This window comes from Pimephales promelas, chromosome 5 (genome assembly GCF_988280905.1).
Source record: "Pimephales promelas chromosome 5, fPimPro1.hap1.1, whole genome shotgun sequence".
Taxonomy (NCBI): Eukaryota; Metazoa; Chordata; class Actinopteri; order Cypriniformes; family Leuciscidae; genus Pimephales; species Pimephales promelas.
In genome coordinates, this window is record NC_142773.1 from 20,669,003 (window position 1) to 20,694,188 (window position 25,186).

General features: G+C 38.8%; 1 protein-coding gene across 3 annotated transcripts in view; it reads right to left on the minus strand.

The window, feature by feature from the left end:
- Positions 1-25,186, minus strand: part of pard3ab (par-3 family cell polarity regulator alpha, b) — an 86,433-nt gene that overhangs the window by 10,586 nt on the left and 50,661 nt on the right. For 2 of the 3 annotated variants that reach the window (XM_089131108.1, XM_039694821.2), the window contains 7 exons: positions 24,075-24,258; positions 23,703-23,836; positions 22,138-22,182; positions 20,913-21,143; positions 20,563-20,782; positions 17,997-18,104; positions 17,062-17,292 (listed from right to left, as the gene is read on the minus strand). In XM_089131108.1, coding sequence (XP_088987234.1) covers positions 17,062-17,292; positions 17,997-18,104; positions 20,563-20,782; positions 20,913-21,143; positions 22,138-22,182; positions 23,703-23,836; positions 24,075-24,258 — 1,153 coding nt within the window. The remainder of the gene's footprint in view (positions 1-17,061; positions 17,293-17,996; positions 18,105-20,562; positions 20,783-20,912; positions 21,144-22,137; positions 22,183-23,702; positions 23,837-24,074; positions 24,259-25,186) is intronic. The other variant, XM_089131109.1, reaches the window with a different exon arrangement.

Sequence of the window (25,186 nt, forward strand, 5' to 3'; positions counted from 1 at the left end):
GGGGTCTGAGGCGGCCGCGTTGCATTTTCTGCAGCTCAGCCAGTGCGGCTGTGTATTTACTACGCTGCTTCGTTAAAGGTCACTTCCTGTTGCCAGCAGGTGGCGCTATGACTGTGGGTGAATGTCGGAAAATTAGAAATGGCCGACTTCCTGTTGAGTTTAAGGCATCGCTCCAGGAGACTTTTCTGTGCGTCTGGACATGGTAGATGTACCACAGAAATTTCTTACATGTCGGTCAAACATGCGGCGGGGGCTGCTTTGTTAAAGGCCACTTCCTGTTGCCAGCAGGTGGCGCTATGACTGTGGGTGAATGTCGGCATGTAGATTTGTTCAGGGTGGGACTCTTGTCAAATATGTAAAATTTCGTGCAGATCTGGGCATTTACAGCCAAGTTACTACAACTTCCTGTTTCATGGCGAATCATCAACGCTTCGGACACGCCCATCGACGAAAATGCGCAGATAGCACAACTTTACATCGTCAATGCCTTTAGAAGGCACAGCAGAAATGTGAAGTCGGTCCGACTAAATCCCTAGGAGGAGTTCGTTAAAGTACGGAGTGTGTAAATCGTCCAAAAATGGCCTCCAAATTCAAAATGGTGGACTTCCTGTCAAGTTTAGGGCATCGCTCCAAGAGGCTGTTTTGTGCGTCTGGTCATAGTAGATGTACCACAGAAGTTTCGTACATGTCGGTCAAACAAGCGGCGGGGGCTGCTTCGTTTAAGGTCACTTCCTGTTGCCACTAGGTGGCGCTATGACTGTGGGTGAATGTCGGCATGTAGATTTGTTCAGGGTGGGACTCTTGTCAAATGTGTAAAATTTCGTGCAGATCTGGGCATTTACAGCCAAGTTACAACAACTTCCTGTTTCATGGCGAATCATTGACGCCACGGACACGCCCATCGACGAAAACACGCAGATAGCACAACTTTACATCGTCAATGCCTTTAGAAGGTACAGCAGAAATTTGAAGTTGATCCAACTAATTCCCTAGGAGGAGTTTGTTAAAGTACGGAGTGTGTAAATCGTCCCAAATCGGTCGCCAAATTCAAAATGGCGGACTTACTGTCGAGTTTAGGGTATGGGTTCTTGAGGCTTTTTTGTACGTCTGGTCATGGTAGATGTACCACAGAAATTTCGTACATGTCGGTCAAACATATGGCGGGGGCTGCTACGTTAAAGGTCACTTCCTGTTGCCAGCAGGTGGCGCTATGACTGTGGGTGAATGTCGGCATGTAGATTTGTTCAGGGCGGGACTCTAGTCAAATGTGTAAAATTTCGTGCAGGTCTGGGCATTTACAGCCAAGTTATTACAACTTCCTGTTTCATGGCGAATCTTCGACGCCACGGACACGCCCATCGACGAAAACGCGCAGATAGCACAACTTTACATCGTCAATGCCTTTAGAAGGCACAGCAGAAATTTTAAGTCCATCCGACTAAATCCCTAGGAGGAGTTCGTTAAAGTACGGAGTCTGTAAATCGTCCAAAAATGGCCGCCAAATTCAAAATGGCGGACATCCTGTCGAGTTTAGGGTATGGGTTCTTGAGGCTTTTTTGTGCGTCTTGCTATGATACACATCCCCACCAAATTTCGTGCATGTAGGTTGAACGTGGACGAGGGGCTAATTTTTTCCAATTTTCTAGGTGGCGCTATCGTGCTATTTTGCCCCGCCCATCCGCGAAACCCACAAAATACGAAATTTTTCACCAGTCCTGACATGCGTGCCAAATTTGGTGAGTTTTTGAGCATGTTGCGGCCCCGAAAATGGCACTTACTTTGCAGAAAAAAGAAAAAAAAAAATAATCCTAACAGTTTCAATAGGGTCCTCGCACTGTTAGTGCTCGGGCCCTAATGAGCTTCTCAAAGTCTCATCTAGCCTTTGCCTTCCGCATAAAGTAATATGCAGAGAGAGAGAGAGACGTCTGATTATAATGACTGTTATGATCTGCAGGACTCATTACTAAAATAGCAAATCCAGAGGATGCAAAGCCTCTGCGTACAGTCATGCAAAGCTTTTAAAACCACTGATGCACAAAAAGATAGATATGAGCAGATACAATCTTTCTCTTCATAAAATGAATGAATGTTCCACCTGAGCATATAATACGGCATCTAATATCAATATGTAAACAGCTTCTGCCTCGTGAAAGAGATTTGGAGACATATGGTCTCCTCACGGGTCATAATTTGTTTTGAGTAGTGTGGATGTGATGTGAGGAATTGTGATAACGTCGGTTTTAATTTACTTTAAAAGACCTCCAGTCGCCATTAGAGCATATAAGAATCACTATCGCCGTGGTAACCATGCTTTCCTGCTGAAATGGATAGACCACATTATTTCGGGGAGTTCAGGGCTTGCTATAAGTGCACAAATGGAAAGACTGTCAAAAATGCTGCTGTGCACTCAACACATTATTGAGAATATAAACATGAAAGCATAAAACAAACATATTCATAATGAACAGACAATATATCTTTATGCACATCAAGATTGACCAATTTTATAACTGTTTTTTTTTTTAAATGATGGGGTCTGATTAGGTTGATAGATTAGAAGCTAATATCAAGTCTTGTTTTTGGTCATACTGCCCACCTCCAAACTCTTGTAAAGCTTTTCTGCAAGTCACAGCTGACTGAAGGAACTGACGGGTCTCTGTTCAATCTCTGAGTGAAACAATATGCAGACATTACTGTATGGGGATATAGCCACTGATACACACTTAACCACAAACAGACACAAATCTCAGTGAAGGGTGGGGACATGTGTGTTTCTGTGCTCACTGGAAATTGAGAACAGGCATAAAGTCCAGCCAGCTTACAGTTCTACTGAGAGGTGACAAAAAAAAGGAAAGGGGGAAAAAAACAACAACAAAAAAACAGGCGCCAAGACTGTGGCAAACATTTTCACAATGCAGACCAGCTTACACACACACACACACACACACACAAGGCTTTTGAGGCTCTGCCTGCTTATTTTTTTTGTACACGCAACTTTAACATGAGTTATTTATCCATCTACAGTATATTGAAATTGAAATAATACTACTTTTTTATTTTTGATCAAACAAATACAGACAAAAATATTAAACTGTTTTTGTAAGTTAACATTTTTTGCCTTTTCTTCCCCTAGGTTGAAACATGCAGGCACATGAAGTTGTATTTCAGTACTGACAACTTCAATTAACCATTGTTAAGTCAATAACTCTTAGTAATGTTAGAGCTGTCGGGGTTTTAATTGTGTTTCAACTCTGTACAGAGTGAATTAATAAAGAGTTTAATAAAGCACTTTTTAATAAAGCGTTTAACTCTGCAATTGACTTTCAGAGGGTCGAGTTACTCTGCTTAAAGGGGATCGACACAGTAGGAAAACGTCTTTAAAAGGGGGATTGAAGGTTATAGTGAGTATCTGTTTAAATGATGGTGTTGTGTTTATGTCAGATGTGCTGCTAATTTGAAACATACGGGAGCATAAACTCTTCAGGCAGTGTGTGAGGAATGAGTCTAGTGGTCCATTGGGCTTCGAGTTTAAGTCACATCAAAGAATGACCTTCACATAAACACTCTCTCTCTCTCTCGCGCACACACATACACAGATGGTCGAGGTCCAGAGGTGCTGTTTAGGCATGTGTGGGACCTGTCTTGTAATTGGCTCAAGAGGCCTTTGCACACACCCACACAGAGTCACAGAGACCTCTGTGTGTGTGTGGATAAACAGTTATGATTGATTTCAGCACTGTCAGAGTCAGTGAGGTTCAGCTCCCACGAGACACGGTGTGGCAAAGTGGCATTCAGACTTCACCTTTGAAGATAGGAGATTGTGTAAATATATTTCTGATCTGTTTATTGAGGAAACACTTGCAGGATTCACTCACTTCAAGTCCAACTGACCCTTTTCACTGACTGTGATGACACATTTAGACAGTTATCAACACTTTACTTATGAAACATACAAACATATACATTAACAATGGCATACTTATTGCCATCACTGCAATAACAATGCGTTATCTTATATTGGGAGTAAATGACTAAAAACAAATCAACACTGCTGCAAATTTGACATCTCTGTATTATTCCCTCTTTGGGAAAGTCATGGAAATGCCTATCTGTGGATTTCTTTATTTTGCTATTGGGGAAAGTAGGCAGTAGGGAGAGTCATGGCCTAGTAGCTAAGCCAAGCTAAGAGATTCCGGAAAATACGCGGATAATGTGACCCGGCATTTGTCACGGGATTGTTTGATTTCGGTTCATTCGCACTGCCAGTGATTTGCAGGGATCTGTGAGTGTGTTCACACACAACCCGTAAAGATCCCGGAAAGACACATGACGTCAGGATGAGATGTGTAACGTACACGTCGAAAACATGCACACGCGCATACCGTTCCACAAAGCTGGTGAACGATCTCAGCTTCAGCACGGATAGTGAGGAGCTCCTGGTCTCTGCTTGGTTCCAATTTGCAGGTATTTGTTCGTTGTTTCTTTGTTGATGGCGAAGCTTATGGTGCGTTCTATTATTCATCCGTCTCAGAGATCCGAATCGGATGACAGACTTTGCCTAGCAACATGCCCCCTTTCCTCGGATTTCACCTCATTCCTCGGAGGACACCGAGCAAGAATTCCGTTTCGGAATTCAAGATGGCTGCGCCCTGTGACTTGTAAGGAGGAATTCTTTTCATTGTTTTTGAACCGCTTTGGTATTTTAAATGACGATTATAATCACTCGTATTACTGCGTCCTCTGTAGGTATGGGAATCGGTTGTTGTGAGTGCAATTACTAACGTTGCTAGCGTTGCGAACAGAAGATTAGCATGAAAAACAGTAAACAAAGTGAATATTTTCAAGTTCAATGGCTGCGTTTCGATAAGGTGTAGTCATAATATATATTTTTTTAATGTACTGTAAGTGCCTGGTACTTGGCCAGTGCTACCATTATAACAGCTTTCCGGGTGGCGTCCATTTTTTTCTCCGACTTGGACACGCAAAACATAATAGAACGCTTGAAGTGTGGACGTGACGTCAAATTGGAGGTCCGAGTCGGTTCGTTGGCTATAATAGAACGCACCATAATAGCAACAGAGTCGCGTGATGGCACGAGCGTCATCACTATGACACACCCGTTACGGCATTGGTCCTGGCGTTTGTTCATACAGCACGCATTTCGGGACTGATACCAGCAATGTGACTAGGTCCCCAACCCGGCATCGATGCCGGTATCAATCCCGGGTTGTGTTTGCGTTCACACAGAAGGCGTTCTGGCATTTTCCCGGCAATTTCCCGGGATCAACGCGCTGTGTGAAAGGGGCTTTAGAGAGTCAGACTGGTAACCTGGAGGTTGCAGGTTCGATTCTCAAAACTGACAGAAAATGACTGAAGGTGCCCTTGAGCAAGCCACCTAACCCCCAATCACTCCCCGGGCACCACAGCAAAATGTATGCCCACTGCTCCAGGTGTGTGTCCACGGTTTGCAGTGTGTGTGTTCACTACTCCTAATTTGTGTGCACTAACTTGGTTAAACGCAGAAGACAAACCCTGGGTATGGGTTACCATAATTGGCCTAAACGTCACTCACTCTTTTTCACTTTCACTATTGGAGCAAATAGGCTACAATACATATTCTCTTCAACCCGTGGATAAAAATAAATAAATAAATAAATAAAAAACACTGCGGCAACAGTGTAAAGGTAGCCAAATTCTGCTGTAAAAACGCGGACTTGGCAACACTTACCACAGACAGCAAATATGTGAATACTAGACTTTTGGAAACAATCAAAGGAACATATTAAACGGCTGAACAACAACCACAACAAAGAGTGTACGATAAAAATTATTTTTTACAAACCCACAGACAGCATTTTTTCACTCACACAGTGCCCTACATACACTTACAAAAAAAGGTATTTCCATCCACAGTTTCTTAGACACTATGACTGTAATATGTTGCATCACCATGCAAACACCAAAGTATATGAATGTGGTAATTATCCAGCACCATAAAAAAATGCCATTTGGTAACTAAAACTGAACCTTGGCACTGCTGTAGCATATTTCTATAAGTGTAATATTGTTTGGCCTATACTTTTTTTGTATGTGTTGAACTCTCATTCAACTGAGCTGCACCATTTGAGGTATCATTAATGTCAAGGATGCCTTAAAATGTAACATTTAGTATGTGTAATAATGATGATGCAAGAGGCAGCAAAAAAAACGGGAAGGAGGTGGACTGCTTCTAAAAAACAAAATGTATAGAAAATCTACTTAGATTTGAAAGAATTCAATGATTATAAATGAAAATTCCCTTTCACAGTAGCATAATAGATGCTTATGGCATCTGGGGGACAATAGGAACTTCTGGAGCAAGAGAGGTGACATTTCCTCAAATATGTCCATCAACGCTTCTTCCTGAATTGTATGGGTCAGACTAAAAAAAAAAGAGCAGAGAAACTCTAGATGACCTACTTTCACCCTGACTGGAGTAAAGTCATCAGAAAACCACCAGACCATGGGACTATCACATTCACAGTGCACAAGGGATACATACACACTTGAACGTACAAACACATTAGAGTGGACAATGCACCCTATTTTTCTAGATATGTCTGGATTTGTAAATAGGCTAACATGTCCAGGGTTTTTTTTATGCATAAAAAAACAAACAAACAAAAACTTCCGGGACCAACGCTGCTGAAAAAGGGGGCGGGAAACGTTGAACTCATATAGTATGGGGATCATATAGTGGTTTACACGTGGTTGCCATGGTTACAGAAGTCAATTATGTGAGTGAAGGGTGTGTGGTGGTTTCCATGGTTACCGTCAGACATAGGTGGGCACATTAGTGTGGTGTGGTTGCCCGGGTTACGGCACTGTGCAGTGCGGGTAAAGAGCTTTCATTAATATGACCAAAAGATAAGGCTAATGGACTGGCGGTTTACGAGCAAGGAGTGTGTGTTTGTGTATGTAAGTCTTGGTGTGTGTGTGTGTGTGTGTGTGTGTCCGAAGCATACTGACTCCTAATAGTATTAATCCTGTGCATTTAAGGGAGTCAGTACATATTGATTTCTCATTACTTCTGCAAGCAGAATCATGTGTGAGATGTGTGTGTGTGTCAGATCGATAAGAGCAGAGTGATTCCCCTTTCTGATCATTAGATCTCCTTTGCCGATCAATGCCTTGACATAGGAGAGGTTTTACATTCAGAAACCTCATGTAACCAGTCATGTAAACTTTAACATATGGCCAGTTTAACAAGCCTAGACACCAAAGTGAGTAAGATAAACTAAGACACAATGTGAATGCAGGGATAAGAAAGTATTCAGTGAAAAAGAAAACTTTTTTCAAACCTCTATGCTTCCAATCGTCTTACAACTAGTGCTGGTTGACTTCAATAGAGTTCAGAGTAAGCATGTTGAAAAAATGACAAATTTGAGTGTACAGATTACCAAAAAGGAAAACAAGAAATGAGGCCGGGTACTCGTCTTGCAGGGGTGAGTTTAGACAGACTAAATATTGGAAGTCCTGCATAACCAAAAGAGAAGTCTTGTTTTACTGGAAGACCAAGTTATAACATTTTGATCAAGAATTACGAGGTAAAAAAAAAAAGTATGTATGGATGAATCGTTTGCAGTAAGATCCATAACACAGATTTCTTCCACAATGATCTATAAATCTACAACTTTCAAGACTTTAACTTGAAGTTTGACAAACGTTCCTTTTTCTTGGTAATCACTTATAGGGAAAGGTCACCCTAAAATGAAAATGCAGTCATCATTTACCCACCCTGGTGTTGTTCTACTGCATTATGCCCATCTTTCTTTTTCAGACTACAAAAGGAAGAATGGATCAATATTTAAAAAAATATATATCCCACGTGTTCAGGGTGTATACGATAGGGTTTGGTAAAAAATAAATAAAAATAATAAAATTCTTGACCTTGGCCGTTGGTCTTCTCTGCACAGTACAGAAAAAGCACATAAGTTGTGAGAAATCAAGATTAATAAAAACTAACATGCCATACAAACCTAGAAATCCCCAAAAAGTATCAAATCAAAAGTTGAAAATCTCCAGACCGGAACTCTGTTTGTCTGATGTCAGTCAGAATGACAATTGACAAATGTGAACACGCTAAACACCATGTTGAACGATGAACACAACGGATACATTCAACACAGAGAAGGAAGTACATGAATTATATTTTATGTTGTGTTTGTCTTGGTCTTGATTTATCACAACTTGTGTCCTTTTTCTGGATGAGTCGGAGTAAACTGAAGCCATAACAGAGTCTCACAAACACCAACGATTTGCGCTAATACATTCAGTTTTGTTTTTTTGACCAAACTCTATCGCATAACCTGAACACATGGAATATAAGACACGTGGAGCATCGGACTATTCTGTGACACTTTTGCATCATTTTTTAAAAGCTTGATGCTGGTCACTATTCCCTTGCATTATATGGACGAGCACGACCTCTTTTTGCGGTCCAAAAAAGAAAGGAGGGAATATGGCATTAGAACAACACCATGGTGAGTAATTTATGGCCTATTTTTATTTTATTTTATGGGTGAACTAAACCTTTAAAAGGTTTACATTACCTTCTTTGATTTCTTTCTTCCTTTATTCAAGTGTACTAGTGTTGTTCCCGTTTGCTAACTTATTTCACAATCAATGTCATGAATTGGACTGAAATTTAAAAAGCACTCTCAACTTTGAATGATGTAGCCTACTCTGCAAAATAAGAAAAATCGACATAGCACACAGAGACATTGTCTGAAATAAGCCATTTGTGAACCATTTCATAAAAACATTTCAGAATTGAATGATTTCACTGAGCATTCTGGGGTTTATTTATCTAATGCTGTCTGCAATTTTGGCCCAAATGAGTTCTCTTAAAAAGCAGCATAATGGCTAAGTAGGCAGATCGCTAGGGTTTGCCTAGTGTCTTCACAGGAGAGATTGAGTAGGTGTGTGTGTGTGTGATCTGTTGGCATGAATGCTCTAATTGGCTCTCTGTTCTTCAAGCAGTCAGTCTGTTAGCAGCAGCTCACACACTTCACTGTACCTTTCTACATGTTAGTCAGGTCATGTGACGTGAACAGACCTACAGAAAAACTGAGGAAACTCCCACTAAGTGCGCCTGAAAAAAATCAGCTCATATTTATATCCAAGTCATGATTATGAGTTACGACGTTCGAATATGAACACATAATGACTCATTCATCTGAGTGACACGTACTACAGCAGCCATTAACAACACAGAGAGTGAGATAATATTTCTAAGCTAATGTCTTAGAAACGCACACGTTCACGCAGAGCTCACAGCATGACTGAGCGTGAGCGTCGACAACAGAACCAATTAAATCTGAACATGTAGCCGAGCGCACAGGGGGACAGTTTTAATGTCACACTGGAGTCACTTCTTCTCTCTGAAATATGAAGTCGCCTCACACCAGTGAAACTGTCGGCAGCCTAACATGGTTTAGCAAAAACCCTCTGACAAATCGCTAACTTATGAGGTGCCATTTCTGTTAGGGTGTTACTTTAGAAACAGTGACTAAAACAATTCAAGAGTTTTTTTAATTACTGTGACGGCTAAGGCCACACTTGAGTGAACATTTAATTTGAATTGGTTCTAGTTTATTTTTATTTTCTTTTTTGTATGCAAAAATTTATATTTCGTTTGATCAAAGGAATTGATGGGTTTTTGGGTCTATTATGAATGTCTGTGTAATTACTTAAAATATTTTCTTAAAATATATTTTATCCAAACCTTGGAACTGGAGAAGCTATGTTGTCTCTTTAGCATTTTAAATCTCAAAAAAGAGCAACAAACTTAATAATCATTTAATTCTAGAAAGCAAGCTAGAGTAAATGAAACCACAACCAAAATATGGGTTTAATGTTTTATTTAAGTTTGTAAGTTTGCGGCCCCGTTTACATGAAGGGAAAACGCAGATATTTCCCTGCCGATTGGCCTCTCATTTACACGAAAACCCCGTTTTTATCACAGAAAACGATTATTTCTAAAAACTCCGGCCAAAGTGGAGATTTCTGAAAACGCCGGTTATGTGTTGTCGTGTCAACTAGGAGAAACGGAGTTTTAGGTTCTCTCTTGACGATTCTGAGGATTCTGATTGGCTTGCATGGCTTTATCCTTCTCCCTACACTGCCGCCCATAGGTTTGGCATAGATATGATGGCACTCGACGGTGTATTTATGCGGGTGTGTGCACGATGTTATTATTGAAAACAGAGAGGGGGAAAATATTAGTTTCTCTAAATACCCGGCTTTGTGTAAACGTCGTGGAAATGGGTGTGACCTTTCCTGGTGTCTTTTATATATCCGATGGGGAATTATGGGAAATGTAGTTTTTGGAGACAATATGGGTTGGGGTCGTGTGTTAATTCGAATGTGTTTAAAGGATGTGTTTTTGTGAGTATGTTTAAGTGTATTTTCATTATTGGTTTAAGGTAAATGTGATTTTGTTTATTCGAGTTTGTGTGCCTATGTATATTTCCCTTATTGTGTTTAATTTATAAAATGACAATTTTGTGAGACCCCTGTAATTTATAAAATGGTTTGGTCTGGTTTGTTAAAAGGGCTTCATTTTCTGTGGCTGAGTTAGTTCTGGTGAGGGATCCCTGAGAAACCTCTGAGACCCAGAACTCAGTAATGTGCTGATGTCCCATTTATTAGTCAGTGTTTTTTTCCTTTCTTTCTCTGCATAATGTGTGTTAGTATTCTAGTGTTCAGTCAATAGACCATTTTACAAGATGTAAACACTGGTCCAGAAACACTTCCTCTTTCAGTTTGTAACTGATTTCTTTATTTCACATGTAAAGAAAACATCTTAAAGATGTTTGTTTAACTTTTTGATTCAGTTTTATTTGTTCTGTTGGTTGTATTTTATCCCAGCTTTTATGTAGTGTTAAAAAACTGAAACAGGAAGTGCTTCTGGACCAGTGTTGTTTACATCTTGCAAAATGGTCTATAAACCAACACTTTGTTGACTCCATGAATGTCTCCAGAAATATTAATGGAGGAACCCTTACAATTACCTAAAATAAAGCTAACTAACTAAAACCAAACTTCTTGGAAAAACGAACACTTAAACATTGGCCAGCATGATAAGAACTATCCAAAATGACAGAAACCAGTGTAATTGGATTTTTTTTAGTTTGGCTTGCCTCCCATTCGATTACATGGAAAGGGCGGGGTTTATGAAGTGGGACCACCAGGGGGGCGATCGAAATATTTTGGCTTTACTTTTCAGGATGTGTGTGGATTGTTGTCAACCAATCAGAATCAAGCATCTAACCACCCCATAATATAACAGTGTATTAATAACAGTAAAATAAAAAAGTTTAAAATGCAGATACCTGGGTAAGCAGCAGACATCAAGACAGCTTACTTAGTTTTGGAACAGAGTCGCTTTTCATGCCTCCAAATGTTCAAACCTGGTGTTTTCACACCAGATGCAAGATCTACTTTACTAACAGTCGCACATGACACCCTAAGGAGGAGAACAATACAAATTTGGTTCTTAAATGTAGAATACTAAATACACTCAGAATATAGCTTCACTGCAAGTAGGCTAGTTTCTCAAAGATCTAAGGAGTAAAAAAAGACAGGGAGAGGAGAAGCACGTTCCCGACAGAAGAACAATGTTCTGTCAGTAAAGTAGGTCATCTTGTTGAGGGGTCAGAGAGAGGGCATATACTCATTTCAGCGGGACTCTTCAATTCACTCACACACACGAACAGGCACACGCACAAATGAATGTCTGCACACACACACAAACACATTTACATACTGATCCTATCCTATCCTTCACCCAACTATAATTTTCAACTATCTAATAAAGAGACAAATGTCAACAAACCCACTCCTATTCAAGTCACACTGCAAACCATGCCTTGTTTACACCTGGTACGAGCATCAGTTTAAAAACAAAATTTATGTTAGATTCAAATTATATTTCTGGATATTTATAATAAGATAGATAATAATTGGCAAGCCAAAAATACCATGTTGCTACCAGGTGTAAACAGGGCCAGAGAAGTCATACAGCAATTACCTTCTAATAAAAGCTACAGAGACAGTCCCAGAAGCAATTAAGGGCATAGTGGTGATCGAGGAGGTCTGGGATCTCAGTAACGCTGTTTTTTTGGGTCACCCTGACTCAGTTCTGAACTTTCGACCTCTATTTGATGTCACTTCTCCAGTGATTACAAGTTTAGGCACACGAAACCAAGAAGATCCATAAACCATATGCCACATCACACAAAATACACAATATGCCTCAGTGGAACATTCAGCTTTTAACAGATGGTTATTATCTGCTAATGTCTGTTTATCGTAGGACTCAAGATTGTCGTCTGCATGTGTGGCCCCTTAATTAATAATCACAAGTTGTGGCAGATTAAATCCATTAGATTACATTGCAAATGCTGGATTTAGCTACATTATGGTAGGCCTGTTTGAACTTAATCTAAGCAATATTTTCATCAGACAGAGCTCTGCATGAAAGATGATTCTTTCCTTTGTGTTCCTATTGTAAAGTCATATTGTAAGAGTCAATAAATGATGACAGAATATACATTTTTGGCTGAATTATTCCTTTAAATGAGCATTCACTGTTGAGATGGAAAGCGAAGGAGAGAGAAACTCATCTCAGTAATTGTCTCGGAGAAAAAACAACATGAAAAGGGTAATGTAGCTCTATATTGTGTTGAATGTCTTCGGATCCATTTATCATTAGAGCATGTGAGTTGGCCCAAATGAGAGATGGTTAAACCACCAGGGTTGTTGGGCTTCATTAATGTCACCCCCCCGCTGTTCATTTATAAACATTAAACCACAATCAGACACAAACTCTCAGTGGCTAAAACCACAGACCACCAGCCTCTACAAACACACTGACCCCTCAGCGGATCTTTCCAAAACAAACCACGAGTGGAGTGTGTGTGGAACAGCCGCAGGGTCTGTTATGCTCACAAATAAAATAACTTACAATAGAAACCTAAAGGACGTACATAGCATGCCATGTACAAAATTATTGTTGCTCTTCTATACTAAGATTTTGATGCATTATAACATTTACAATAGAAAGCTCCCTTTCCCAGTCCACCCAGAGGAAATATTCAAAATAACGTATTTTGCCAGCCTATTTTTGCAACAGAAAATGCATGATAAACCCATTTATCTAGTTTATCTTTTACTATACAGGATTAAAGCAACAGGCAAACAAACACTTTCTATACAGTAAATCAGTCTCTAAGACTTCATTTAGCAAATTATTTTAAACAAAAGATTACATTTCAAATAAACAGACTTCTCTAGAATGTACTACACACTTATAATAAATAGAGCCAGACCGATATATCGGCCGATATTAGGCATTTTCCATAATATTGGTATCTGCAGTTATAAATGGCCGATAAATGAATATTTAAAAAAAATAAAAACGGACGAAACACGCTTCAATCATCTCTCCTTGGCCTGTTATATTGAAAATGTATGTTTTACAACTTGCAGTATGATGTTATCTATCGCTAAATTATGGCTCTTCATAGACTAGCTAACCACAAAGCAAGCTAATGCCACTATCATCAGTGGAAGACCGCTGACGTTAACATTAATGAACTTGGAAACCACAACGAACTTTTTCTACCTAAATAAAGTAATTATTACTCTATTTAAAACGAGCATATCTCAAGTTACAGTCCCTGCATTGTAAAATTTAAGTTATACTTGCGATGAGTGAACATTTAGACATAGAGAAAAAGTATCAAACGTATCTTGTGCAGAAAAGTTAGCTTTTCTTTTACACGTGTGTGAAATCCAACAATATTTAATAAAAAAAAAAAAGTATCGGCCGATATATCGGAATATCGGATTTTAAAACCCAAAAATCGGCCTTCAAAATCCTTTATCGGTCAGGCTCTACTTATAAACATAACAATTTGCATTGAATCTAGCTGATTCATAAGCAGGTTACAATTACAGTTTGGGGTCTGTGCCATGATTTAGATATAAGGAGAATATAAATGCAAATTCCTCATCCTCATGCAAATTATGAAGTTTTTACATGTTCATATTTTCTGAGTACGGTTGGTTATGCACTACTTGCCTATGGGGTAGGAAACAGGCCAAAACTGCAAAAACGATTATATCAGAAGTCATTACGATACTGCACTCATAAAGTATATTAACACCTACTTTTACAAACAAATGTATTATAACTCAGTGCATTCTGTTTAAAAGGATAGTTCACACAAGACTGTACTGAAAGTTCTGTCATTATTCACTCACTCGCACGCTGTTCTTAACTTGCATGCCTTTCTTCCTTCTGTAAATCATAAAAGCAGATAATTTGAGAATATCTGAATAATATTTTGAGCTTTGTTTGATTCTCGGCGCTCTTCAAAATATCTTTTGTGTTCCACAGAATATTTACAGGGGTGAACTACACCTTTAAAATACTGTGAACTGCACCGCACACATGGGGAGGACAGAAGTCAAGCAAAAGTCTTTGATTACAGCACCACAAACAGCTTATTCAAACCTAAAGGTCAGAGGTCATTGTAGACAACAAAATGTGTAGAATATGTTGTTTGTAACTGATGTCAATCTATTTAAAAACCCACATAGGTGGCATTTCCTTACAGTGGCACATCTAAATTTCGCTACCACTCATTGCTTTCCTCTTTCCTCATTTATTTCTTTTAATTAGCAGTGGTGTCACACTCTCTTTATCCATCTATAAACTGTGAGTTTGTTTCTGACGCTTTGGTTTTTCTTAATCCCGGCTTTTTTTTCCACGCAGCGTGCCAGGGAATGCTGATAATGAGCTTAAACTTGTGTGTGTGTGTGTGTGTGAGTTCTCAGCGTGAATGCTGTGGGATTAGTCAGATGTTTACCCTCTGTGTGCGTTTGGCTGCTTTAATTGGCCTCTGCAACGTTCATTCTTTAAAATTCCCTACAGGGCTCATAGTCAACTCAGCAAGAGTACACACACACAAACACACTAAAGTTCAGCAGGAGAAGGGAGGAATGTTGATTACACTGGGTGGTGGGAGACCAGAGACATGGACAGCGGCCCCATGGTCATCAGCTCAGATGTGAACAGCAAGGGCTCAGATATCCTTGCTCATAAACACAGAGAGAAAAAAATCAAATAAATGGTGTGTGTGTGTGCGCACGTTGTCGCTCTCCGACTCAAATCTAAGAAGTCAATTTAATAAAACCTGAGAGAATCAAATCCCAGCTCAGAGAGGAGGGGTCAGGAGTGGAAATGAATAAGAGAGATTGAGTTTAATTCATTTAAACAGCCCGTCTCACACGCACACGCACACACGGCACTCTTATTTTCTCTGATCCTTCCATTAACAATAAAATCCTCAGAGTGATTCAAGAAAAAAGCAACATACCAACCGATCACAATAACAGAGATTAAACAGATTACGACTCGAAGATCAAAAACACACGTTTTAACAAAGCCACAAAGTGGGTGGACAGAGACCCCAGAGAGAGAGAGATATTTATAATTGAACTCACACCCTCAGACATCAGCCACCGCTCTGATCTCCACACACTCCACATCTATATATACACACACACACCATACAGCGGACAAAGAGAGAGAAATATAAAGAGAACCTTTTAGTATGCACAAAGATCTCCTAAGACTCCTCACCTTGCATCTTAATGCATCATTACACCTCAACTGGACTTGAACTGGGTTGGTTTGTGTGTATAAGCCCTTTATCAGGCTCCAAAAAGTAGTTCTGCTGACTGAACAGATTTATTTCTCATTTACGTAAACGTTCTGCACTGAGGGACTTCAACCATACTGCAGCTGACAGCCAGAATGCTGCAACGCTCTGATTTCTAGGTCAGATGCTCGGCATATGTATGTGTGTGTGTGTCCGGCTAAAGCAGTGACATTGTAAAAATGAGACTATTATAGTTGGATTTCCAATGTGACCTCTTTCACCTCTTTCTCTGGCGTCGTTCTGAGAGTTTAGAAACTAACTGATGCCTCTAGATTGCTCATGTTCTGGACCCAACTGTGCATTTCAATAGTTTACACAATACAAGTTTACTCAAGAAAAAGGACTTGGTCTGAAAGTAGCCAAAGTTTCTTCTGTGAAATGTGTGTGCTTTAGTTTAGGATCTAGAAATGTGGGGGAAAACAACTTGGAGGAGTTAAAAAATAAATGATTTTTTTAAATAAAATCTAAGCTGATTGAGAAACAAGAAACATGTTCCTGTACAGCCCTATTTAAAATGCACTCAATGTCTCATTCTCAATGTCTATGGATGATTGCTGATTAAAATATGTTAAAAGTAGTTGCCAAAGAAAAAATGTTACAATAGGTTATTGTTATACTATACATTATTAGATACAGGGATGTTTTTTCCTACTAATTTAATGACACTTAAAATGACTTCCTGTTGATGCCAATGTCATCCTCTTCAATCAGCCTAAATATCTTAAAACATCACATCAGGCATGAGTCTTTTCACAACAACTTCTTGGTTTCAACTAAAATATGACAATTAAAAAAGTTTAAACCGTTAAACAACTGATAAATAAAGCCGATTGGCGGAAATCCAGAAAACAGGAAGCTGTAAGATCTCTATACTGTTTGCACACACACACACAAAGGTCTCTAAAGACCATAAAAAGCACACCCACCCACACATTGTGCCCCCTTTAAGATCCATTTCCCTGTGAGGATAATTCCCACAGTCCCATTTTCTGCATCTCCGTGGAATGACACCCACTTCCTGTTCCCTGAGGGTTCTTACAGGAAGTGGCCTTCCTGTCTCTCTCCGTTTGTGTTTGTTTTAGTCTCATGCAACCCTCACACAACCCAAACAAAACATTCTCACAAACTGGGTTTTATAAAAGCCCTCGAGAAAACTTTCAACACTTTATACATCTCAGACAGTGTTTAGAATAGCATCTTAACTCCAAACTGGCAGATTAATTCATTAAGAACTCAGGAAGTGGAAGGATTGTGATATTTAGAAACTGAGTGGCATTAGAGTAAATACCTGTCTGGCGAGGAGGGGTGTCCGTTGCGGCCGTTCTGTTTAAGTGTGTACGGCGAGTCCGGAGGTGTGTGGATCCGATGGTACCCGCCGTGCTCCAGCGAGCCGATGCCGGCGTACGGGGGCTCCTCGGGAGGAAGCGAGGTCAGGGTGGACTGGCTAAAGTCCTGGATCTCAGCATAGTCTCGTTCTCTGGCCTGACGCTGGCGAATCTCTCGCGTTTTAGCCTGGATCCTGCATGACAACATTGAAAAATCAAGAACAGAACACCCATTAAACATAACAGAAAAACAAACAAGGAATGTGAGGAAATGTCCTTATCCGATATAAAAAAAATATATATTATTCAGTTTTGTACTAACCTAAACACCTGCCACTTTTGCCATCTTACGTTTCTTTTTTATGTCATTGTTTTTTTGTGTATATTGATGCTTTGACAATACACTATGCAAATAAACATTAACGAAGATATTTTGGAAAATACAATGAAGATCATTAAGGTCTCATGTTGTTTTGGACCCCATTGAGAGCTAGTTTCTTCACACAGGACCTAAAAAAACACCTATATAACCAAGCAAGATGATAAATGAGTGTATGAGTAGGAAATTAAGAAAGAAATTGAAAGAGTGGTGATATCTCAGCAGGGTCTCACAGGACAGAAGGGAAAACGGGAGGGGGTTCACATGGCATTATTAATAAAGCAACATGAACACACACACCTGCAGGCAAACATACATAAAGCTAACATGTTAAACATATAAAACAAATCAAAGCATCATAGTGCTTTAACAAAACACATTGACAAAACAAACAGGACTCAAACGATCATGAAGGAAGAGGGTTTGAGGAAGTGGGTACGGCTGGCATGTAAAGTGTCCGGAAATGCCTCTGATTAAAGGCTGAGGATGGGGAGATAAGCTCTGACTGTGTGTGTGTACCTCTCTTGTTCTTGTCTCATTCTGCGCATCTCCTCCTCCGATACATGAGTTTCCTCTGGCTTCCACTTTGCACCATCCAAACGCTCGTCCTTACGGTACTTCCCAAACCTTGAACACGCACAAACACATTTCAGGTTGATGAAACTGTTTTAACAACAATTAAAAAGCTAAATAACAGTGCCTCTCAATAATACAAAAACAAATAAAATTTTTGGAGGTTTCATTCAAACCCTACTTGGCTCAAAAATGTATATTCAATTTGAGTATTCAACAAAAATATCCCTTCAATTTTAATGGCCATTAAAAAAAAATGCTCCTAAACCTGTCTGCTCTATTTAAACCGACATTAAAGCTCCTAATCCATATATTCTAATTCATTTAACAAACTAATCACTGTTTTGCAACTCTGCAAAGCTTCTCTGAAAATCTTTGCTTTATCAAGCGTATAGATTCATTATTATTCCGCTGACATTTGCACATGGTGTGTGTGAGAAAGCTGAAAGGAGTTTTTCCAATATGTTTGTATACGTATGAGTTGTGATATTCGGCAGAGCTCATTAATATGTAGAGCACTCATTAATATGTAGCAGGTAGCTTTGGCTCAGCGAGGCAGATGACAGCCATTAAAACACTCCACTGCCCCAGAAGCAGTGGAAAATATCAGACTTTTCAAAAATGATTTATCTATTGCAGACAGATTCAAAAACCTTCAAATAAGCTGCGTTCTTGCTTTCTCTCCCCTCTAGTCTTCTCGTATCTCTCTAAATAACTTCACGGAAACTCAAACTTTTCCTCTGTGTCTCAGATTCAACTGTCCATTCAGCCTAGAGCTCAGGAACATACTGTCACTCCACAGAGCACACACACTCACAGCCCATTAATATTGTTCATTATTTATCAACCACATTGTTATTTTTTTTTTTTATAAAGACTCTCTATATACACTACTGTTCAAAAGTTTGGGGTCAGTAAGATTTTAAAGAAATGTATTTTATTTAACAAAGATCTGTTAAAGTGATAGTACAGGCATTTGTAAAGCACCAAATCAGCATATTAGAATGATTTCTGAAGGATCATGTGACACTAAAGACTGGAGTAATGATGCTGAAAGTTCAGCTTTACATCTAGGGCTGTCAAATGATTAATCGTGATTAATCGAATCCAAAATAAAAGTTTGTGTTTACATAATATATGTGGATGCACTGTGTATAATTATTTTGTACATATAAATACACACACATGCATGTATATTTAAGAAAAAAGTATTATTTATATATAAAATATTTATATTTATATATAATATAAATGATATATAAATCTATATATAGTTTATACATGAAAATATTTCTTAAATATATACAAGCATGTGTGTGTATTTATATATATATAAAATAATTACACACAGTGTTCCCACATATATTATGTAAACACAAACTTTTATTTTGGATGCGATTAATCGCGATTAATCATTTGACAGCCCTATTTACATCACAGGAATGAATTAGTATTCAGTATTTAGGAATTTATTTATTTATAAAGCACCTTTCAGGCTACATAGTAACTCCAAAGTGCTGTACATTACAAATAATATTACAACAAATTACAGTAAAGACGACAACAAAACACCCACCAAAAAAACACACATTAATGTATTAAAATTAGACAGCACTTAAAGGTATTTAAAGATGGGGGAGATCTAAACACAAAAGCCAGGTTGTTCCATAATCTTGGGCCAGTGACAGAAAGTGCGATCACCCTTCAAGACACTCTCAGGGAATGCTTTATTTTTTTTTCACAATTAGATTTTAAAATATATTAAAATAGAAAACTGTTGTTTTAAATTGCAAAAATATTTTGCAATGTTACTGTTTTTACTAGGCTATATTAATGTCATCACATGAATGTGGCCTTGAGGACAAGGGACTTCTTTCAAAAACTCTTGATCTAAGCACTGAAAATACACAAATATTGTATGACATTTTACATTTTTCCATTAGATATTTTCCACCAACAGTTTTCAGTAATTAATACTAAAAGAAATCAACATTTCTCTTGATTTTCAAACATTCTGTGATTACATAAACTGAATCTTTTGACTAAAACAAAGTCTTTCATTTATGAGGTAGCATAAGTGAAGTTTGCTAAGGCAACTGCAGCTCATATCTAGAAACGAGGATATTAAAAAAACTAAAGGAACTATGCTATTTTGAAGACCCAACCAGCCACAAGCAAAGCTCCAGAAACTACCCAGAAGACCCTTGCAACAACATAGCAAAAATGATCCTGCAACTATCCACCTAAGCAAAGTGTTGTGCAAACATCACTCATTTTCTTAACTCACTTCTAACACCAGTTTTGTGTTTCTGCCTATTGTTGGCACAGTCTTTGAGTTGGAACATGGTTGCGTCGGTGGGGAGCTCACTAGTCTTTTTATTCTTTTGTTAGATTTTGAGCTAATTAAGGACATGAAGAAAAAAGTGCTCTGGGCTGATCTGCGCTCTTATCATCATTATTCTTAGTCTCTTTTATCTGACACAAAACACTGCTCAGATCTGCTTTTAATTACCTGAACATCTCTCCGAGGCCCTTGAGCATTCCTTTCTTTGTTTTACCCTTCTCTTTCTCTGGCTTCTTTTTGTCCTTTCCCCCTTTTTCTTTCTTTTTGTCGGTTTGAGGCTGGTTGCCATTGATCAGCTGTTGCTCGGTGACGGGAAGCGGAGTGAGATCAGCTACCGTGGAAACCGAATCCCGCCCTGACCGAGAGCTTCCTTCTGTGTCCTCATCCACTACAGGAAGAAAAAGGGAGAGGAAATGCTATTATTATCGAACACGAAATTAACATCAATTAATCAAATTGACAGTCTCACTATATTTGCTGAATTTTAGCGTGTTTAAACCAATCAGGAGCAGCCGTACATGTGTCCATGCATTCCTCTTCATCTCCATTGGCTGCTGGCTTGTCGTACGATTTATCAATCGCGGCCCGGAAGCTCTCGTTGCAGCCCCGCCCCCTTATGATGCGTGGCCGCGGCCGGTGAAATGGCATGTCGCCGTTGAGAGTTACCTCAGCGACAGCCGTCTGTAAACTTTCCAGAGAGCTGGACTTCTTTAGGCCTAGAGATGGGCCAACGTCATGTGAGGAAGAGCCTGAGGAAGAGTTTGTTTGTTAAACCACAATGTGCAATTGAGCAGTTAGCATGCAGTCTGTCCGCCACAAATCTCAACCATAACCCTGATAAAAGCAGCTACATTTATCTGAACATTACATGGTGTGTGTGTGCGCTTCTATTATATGTAGTCAGCCATGGAAGCAAAGGTGTGTTTCTGTATTAAGTGATGAAGATAAATGAATGTAAGTGGAGGACAGGAAAGATTGCATGAATTTATCTTCATCACGCAGCACAGCCTTACTGAAGCGTGTCAGAGCTCCCCTGCTATTTTAAATATAATACAGCTGTGTGTTTGTAATACTGCAATATTAAGGTCAAATTAATATTCAGAACAAAATGCTTTAAAACAAAACTAATACATGTTGTGCAGGCCAGGGCAACAATATATGTAAAGAATATATATATATATATATATATATATATATATATATAAAATGAACTAAAAGTTTGGAATAAGTATTTTTCAGTATATACATTTTTTTTAGATTAATGGTTTTAGTCAGCAAGGATGCATTAAATTGATAAAAAGTGATAATGTTACAAAAGATTTCTAGATTAGTAAAAGCTTAGTAAAAATATTAAGCAGCATTGCAACATTAACATAAATGTTTCTGAGCATATTAGAATGGTTTCTAAAAGATCATGTGACACTTAAGACTGAAGTAATGATGCTGAAAATACAGATTTGACATCACAAGACTAATTTTTTTTAAATATATATATATATCATATATATATATATACTTACTATATAATGTCATCTTTATAGAAACTGTTGCTTAATTGCAAAGTGTGAATTTACATTGAATTTAGTGTGAATGCTGTAACCTGTTTATATAGGTGCTAAAAAACATGTTGTGACAAACAGGGCAAGGAAAGTAATCAATGATGAAACACTGAAGAAGAACAAGCAGGGATGTAACAACCATGTAGTGTGGAAAAGAAGTGAGTGTGTAAGTGGTCATGCTTACCTGGGTGGTTCTCTGTGCATTGTGTGAGGTTAATCTCATCAGCCACTGTGTGAGGGGCACACATACATACATTCACAGGGTGGTTAGTTTGACCATTCAACATGCAGCAAGCAACCAGGCAAGTATCACCATCAACAAATCAGACGACAGAAACAATCAGTCAGTGCTCATTAACAAAATAGTGATACTGATTCAGAATGATCCCTTTTCTACTGAGATGGTGCCGGGGCCCAAACTGACCTCATTCCACATGTTTCCACCAAAGAAATGGTGGTTTTTCGTGAGAAAAATGTGATTCGTATTTGTCTTCTTTAACCTGCTGATATTAAAAGCAGGAATCACTGACATTATGGACCGAAAACATAATAATGTCATTGTAACAAAGTTACAAACAACTCCAGCTAGATAGCTTGTGTTAACTATACCTAGAATGATTGCATAAAAAAAAAAATACATTATTTATTTATTTATTATTTATATATTTATTTATTTATATATATATATATATATATATATATATATATATATATTCTAGAGTCAGTGTAAACCCTGAATGGTTTCTCAGAGAAGACTGCAGAACCCATGTCTGAGCCCTGGCACCAGTTCCACTTCAGTGGTAAAGTGGTAAGTGAGGAACATCCAGCAGAATTGGATCAGTGGTAACAGTGTTCAGATTAGAAAGCACATGCACAAGGGAGACCAATGCAGACTTAGTGACGGTAGATGGTGAATAGTGATGCTCAGAATGAGAGACATTCTGAGAAGTGCTCTTATAAAAGAGAGGAAAGTAACATGAGTAAATGGATTGGATTTCAGGCTGGGATTTTATCTACTGGGGCTGACCTTTAGAGTATCTAGGTCCAAGCAAGGTGTTTGGAATTGGCAAGTGGTAAAACCACTTGTCTTGGGGACTGACCTTTCGAGCATCTACTGTAGGTCCAATCAATGTGCTTTGAGTTTATCTTTAGGATTATTTAAGTCCAATTACTGTTTTAAGACTGATTTTTAAAGTATATAGGTCCAATTACTGTTTTTAAGATTGACCTTTAGAGTTTTTACGTCCAAGAACACTGTAGGAATATGTAGAGTATATAGGTTCAACCACTGCGTTTGGGACTGACCTTTGCGATATGTGTCATATTACTGTTTTAAGATCGACCTTTAGAGTTTTTATGTCCAAAAACTGTGTTTGGGACTAATCTGTACACTAGAGTATTTAGGTCTACCAATTAATGTCTTTGGGACTGACCTGTCACCTATTTAGACACCTATATATAGCACATCAAAGCCTTGGGACTGAGAAAATAAATTTAAGGTGCACAATTGGCACCTTAAAATGGCACAATTATGTCTCAAGGATGGAACAGAGTTGGGGTCCGGATCACGGCCCGCCATTTGAATACAACTACTTTAGAGTATCCAGGTCCAACCACATGTTCAAATTGATCTTTAGCACTGTGCTTTTGGGTTGATCTTTAGAGTAGCTAAGATCAAGCACTGTGTTTTCAAACTGAGGTTTAGAGTATCCAAGACCAAGCACTGTTTAAGATTGATCTTTAGACTACCTAGGTCCATGCTCTTGGACTTGCGGGTCTTGACGACGTCGAGTTGGCCTGCGTCTCCGTACTGCTTGGTGCGTTTCTCAGACATGCTTTGCCTGCCAAAGCCTTCCCTCTGAAACACCCCCTCATCTTTAGCACTGGAAGGGACCGAGAAAGAGAGAGAGAGAGACATTAAATCACAGCACAGCGTCCAGCCCTTGGCCCTGCTCTAATAACGGAGGCTCCTTTGACAAACAAAGGAAAGGCCATGGACTCAATTACTGCAGGAAGATCGTCAGAAGAGTCAGTCAGTTGATGCTCAAAATAGAAACTAAGACAATAGATACTTCAATAAATAAATTTGGAATACTTTCTAAACTGTCCACTTTTATTTACCTGTCTGGAAGCTCTTGCTCCCAGGGTGGCGGCGGTGGTGTCTCCACAGCGAATCCCATGTCATCGTGTGAACTGGATGACGATTGGTCAGACAACTGGGTGGGGAGAACACGTGGCCTGTCGTCTTCAATTATGACCGTGTCATCCTGAGGCATGTTCACCGTCGGTGAGAGCTGATAATGATCTACAGAGAGAAGAGCAGGAAGGGGTGAGGGGACAATCAAATTATGTTATTATTATAAAGTAATCAAGTAATTCAACTAATCCCAATCATGGTGGGGGTTTCATGATGAGCAGATGGTAAAAATAAAAATGACAAAAAAAAAATTATAATTTATGCAAAAATAGATCACCTCAATCTGAGCAACGCAGGTCAGTCACAGATACTTAAAGGGATAGTTCACTTTGAAATTAATTTTTGAGGTACTGAACTGAGGTAGTTGAAAGAGATCGCAATTCTCGCGCATGCGTCGTGGAAATCTAAGGAAGTCTCGTTTCAGGCCAACAAGGAAGAAAAGGAATAGTAGAATAAAGTCGTTATTTTTGTTTGTTTTTTCGCACAAAAAGTATTCTCGTCGCTTGATAAACATATAGTTGAGCCACGGTAGTCACTTGGGATATTTAAACATTTTCTTCATTGACTTTCTGGGCCGTCAAGAGCCAGTCCCTTAGGCAGCCAATGTGGTAGTTATACAGCTCTCAAATTTAATCAAAAATATCTTCATTTGTGTTCCGAAGATGAAAGAAGGTCTTACGGGGTTGGTACAGCATGGGGGTGAGTAATTAATGACTTAATTTTCGTTTTTGGGTGAACTAACCCTTTAATTTCAAAGTGAACTGTCCCTTTAAGAGCAACAAAGAATGATTTCTGTTGTACCCTGAAAGTAGTAAAATTTACAAATGATAGACTTTTAAATGCAATGCAGGCTGGGTGCAATTTTCATGATTGCTTTTTCTATATTCGCTTGTGCAGAAACACAAGCGAATGCCTTTTTTGATTAAACACAGATAGAAAGTATACATTTTAGATATGGTAAATAGTTCTGTTAGCTTGTTTTTAATCTGTTCTGAAATTTCCCACCCTAGTCTAAAATAGAGCCCATGAGAAACAC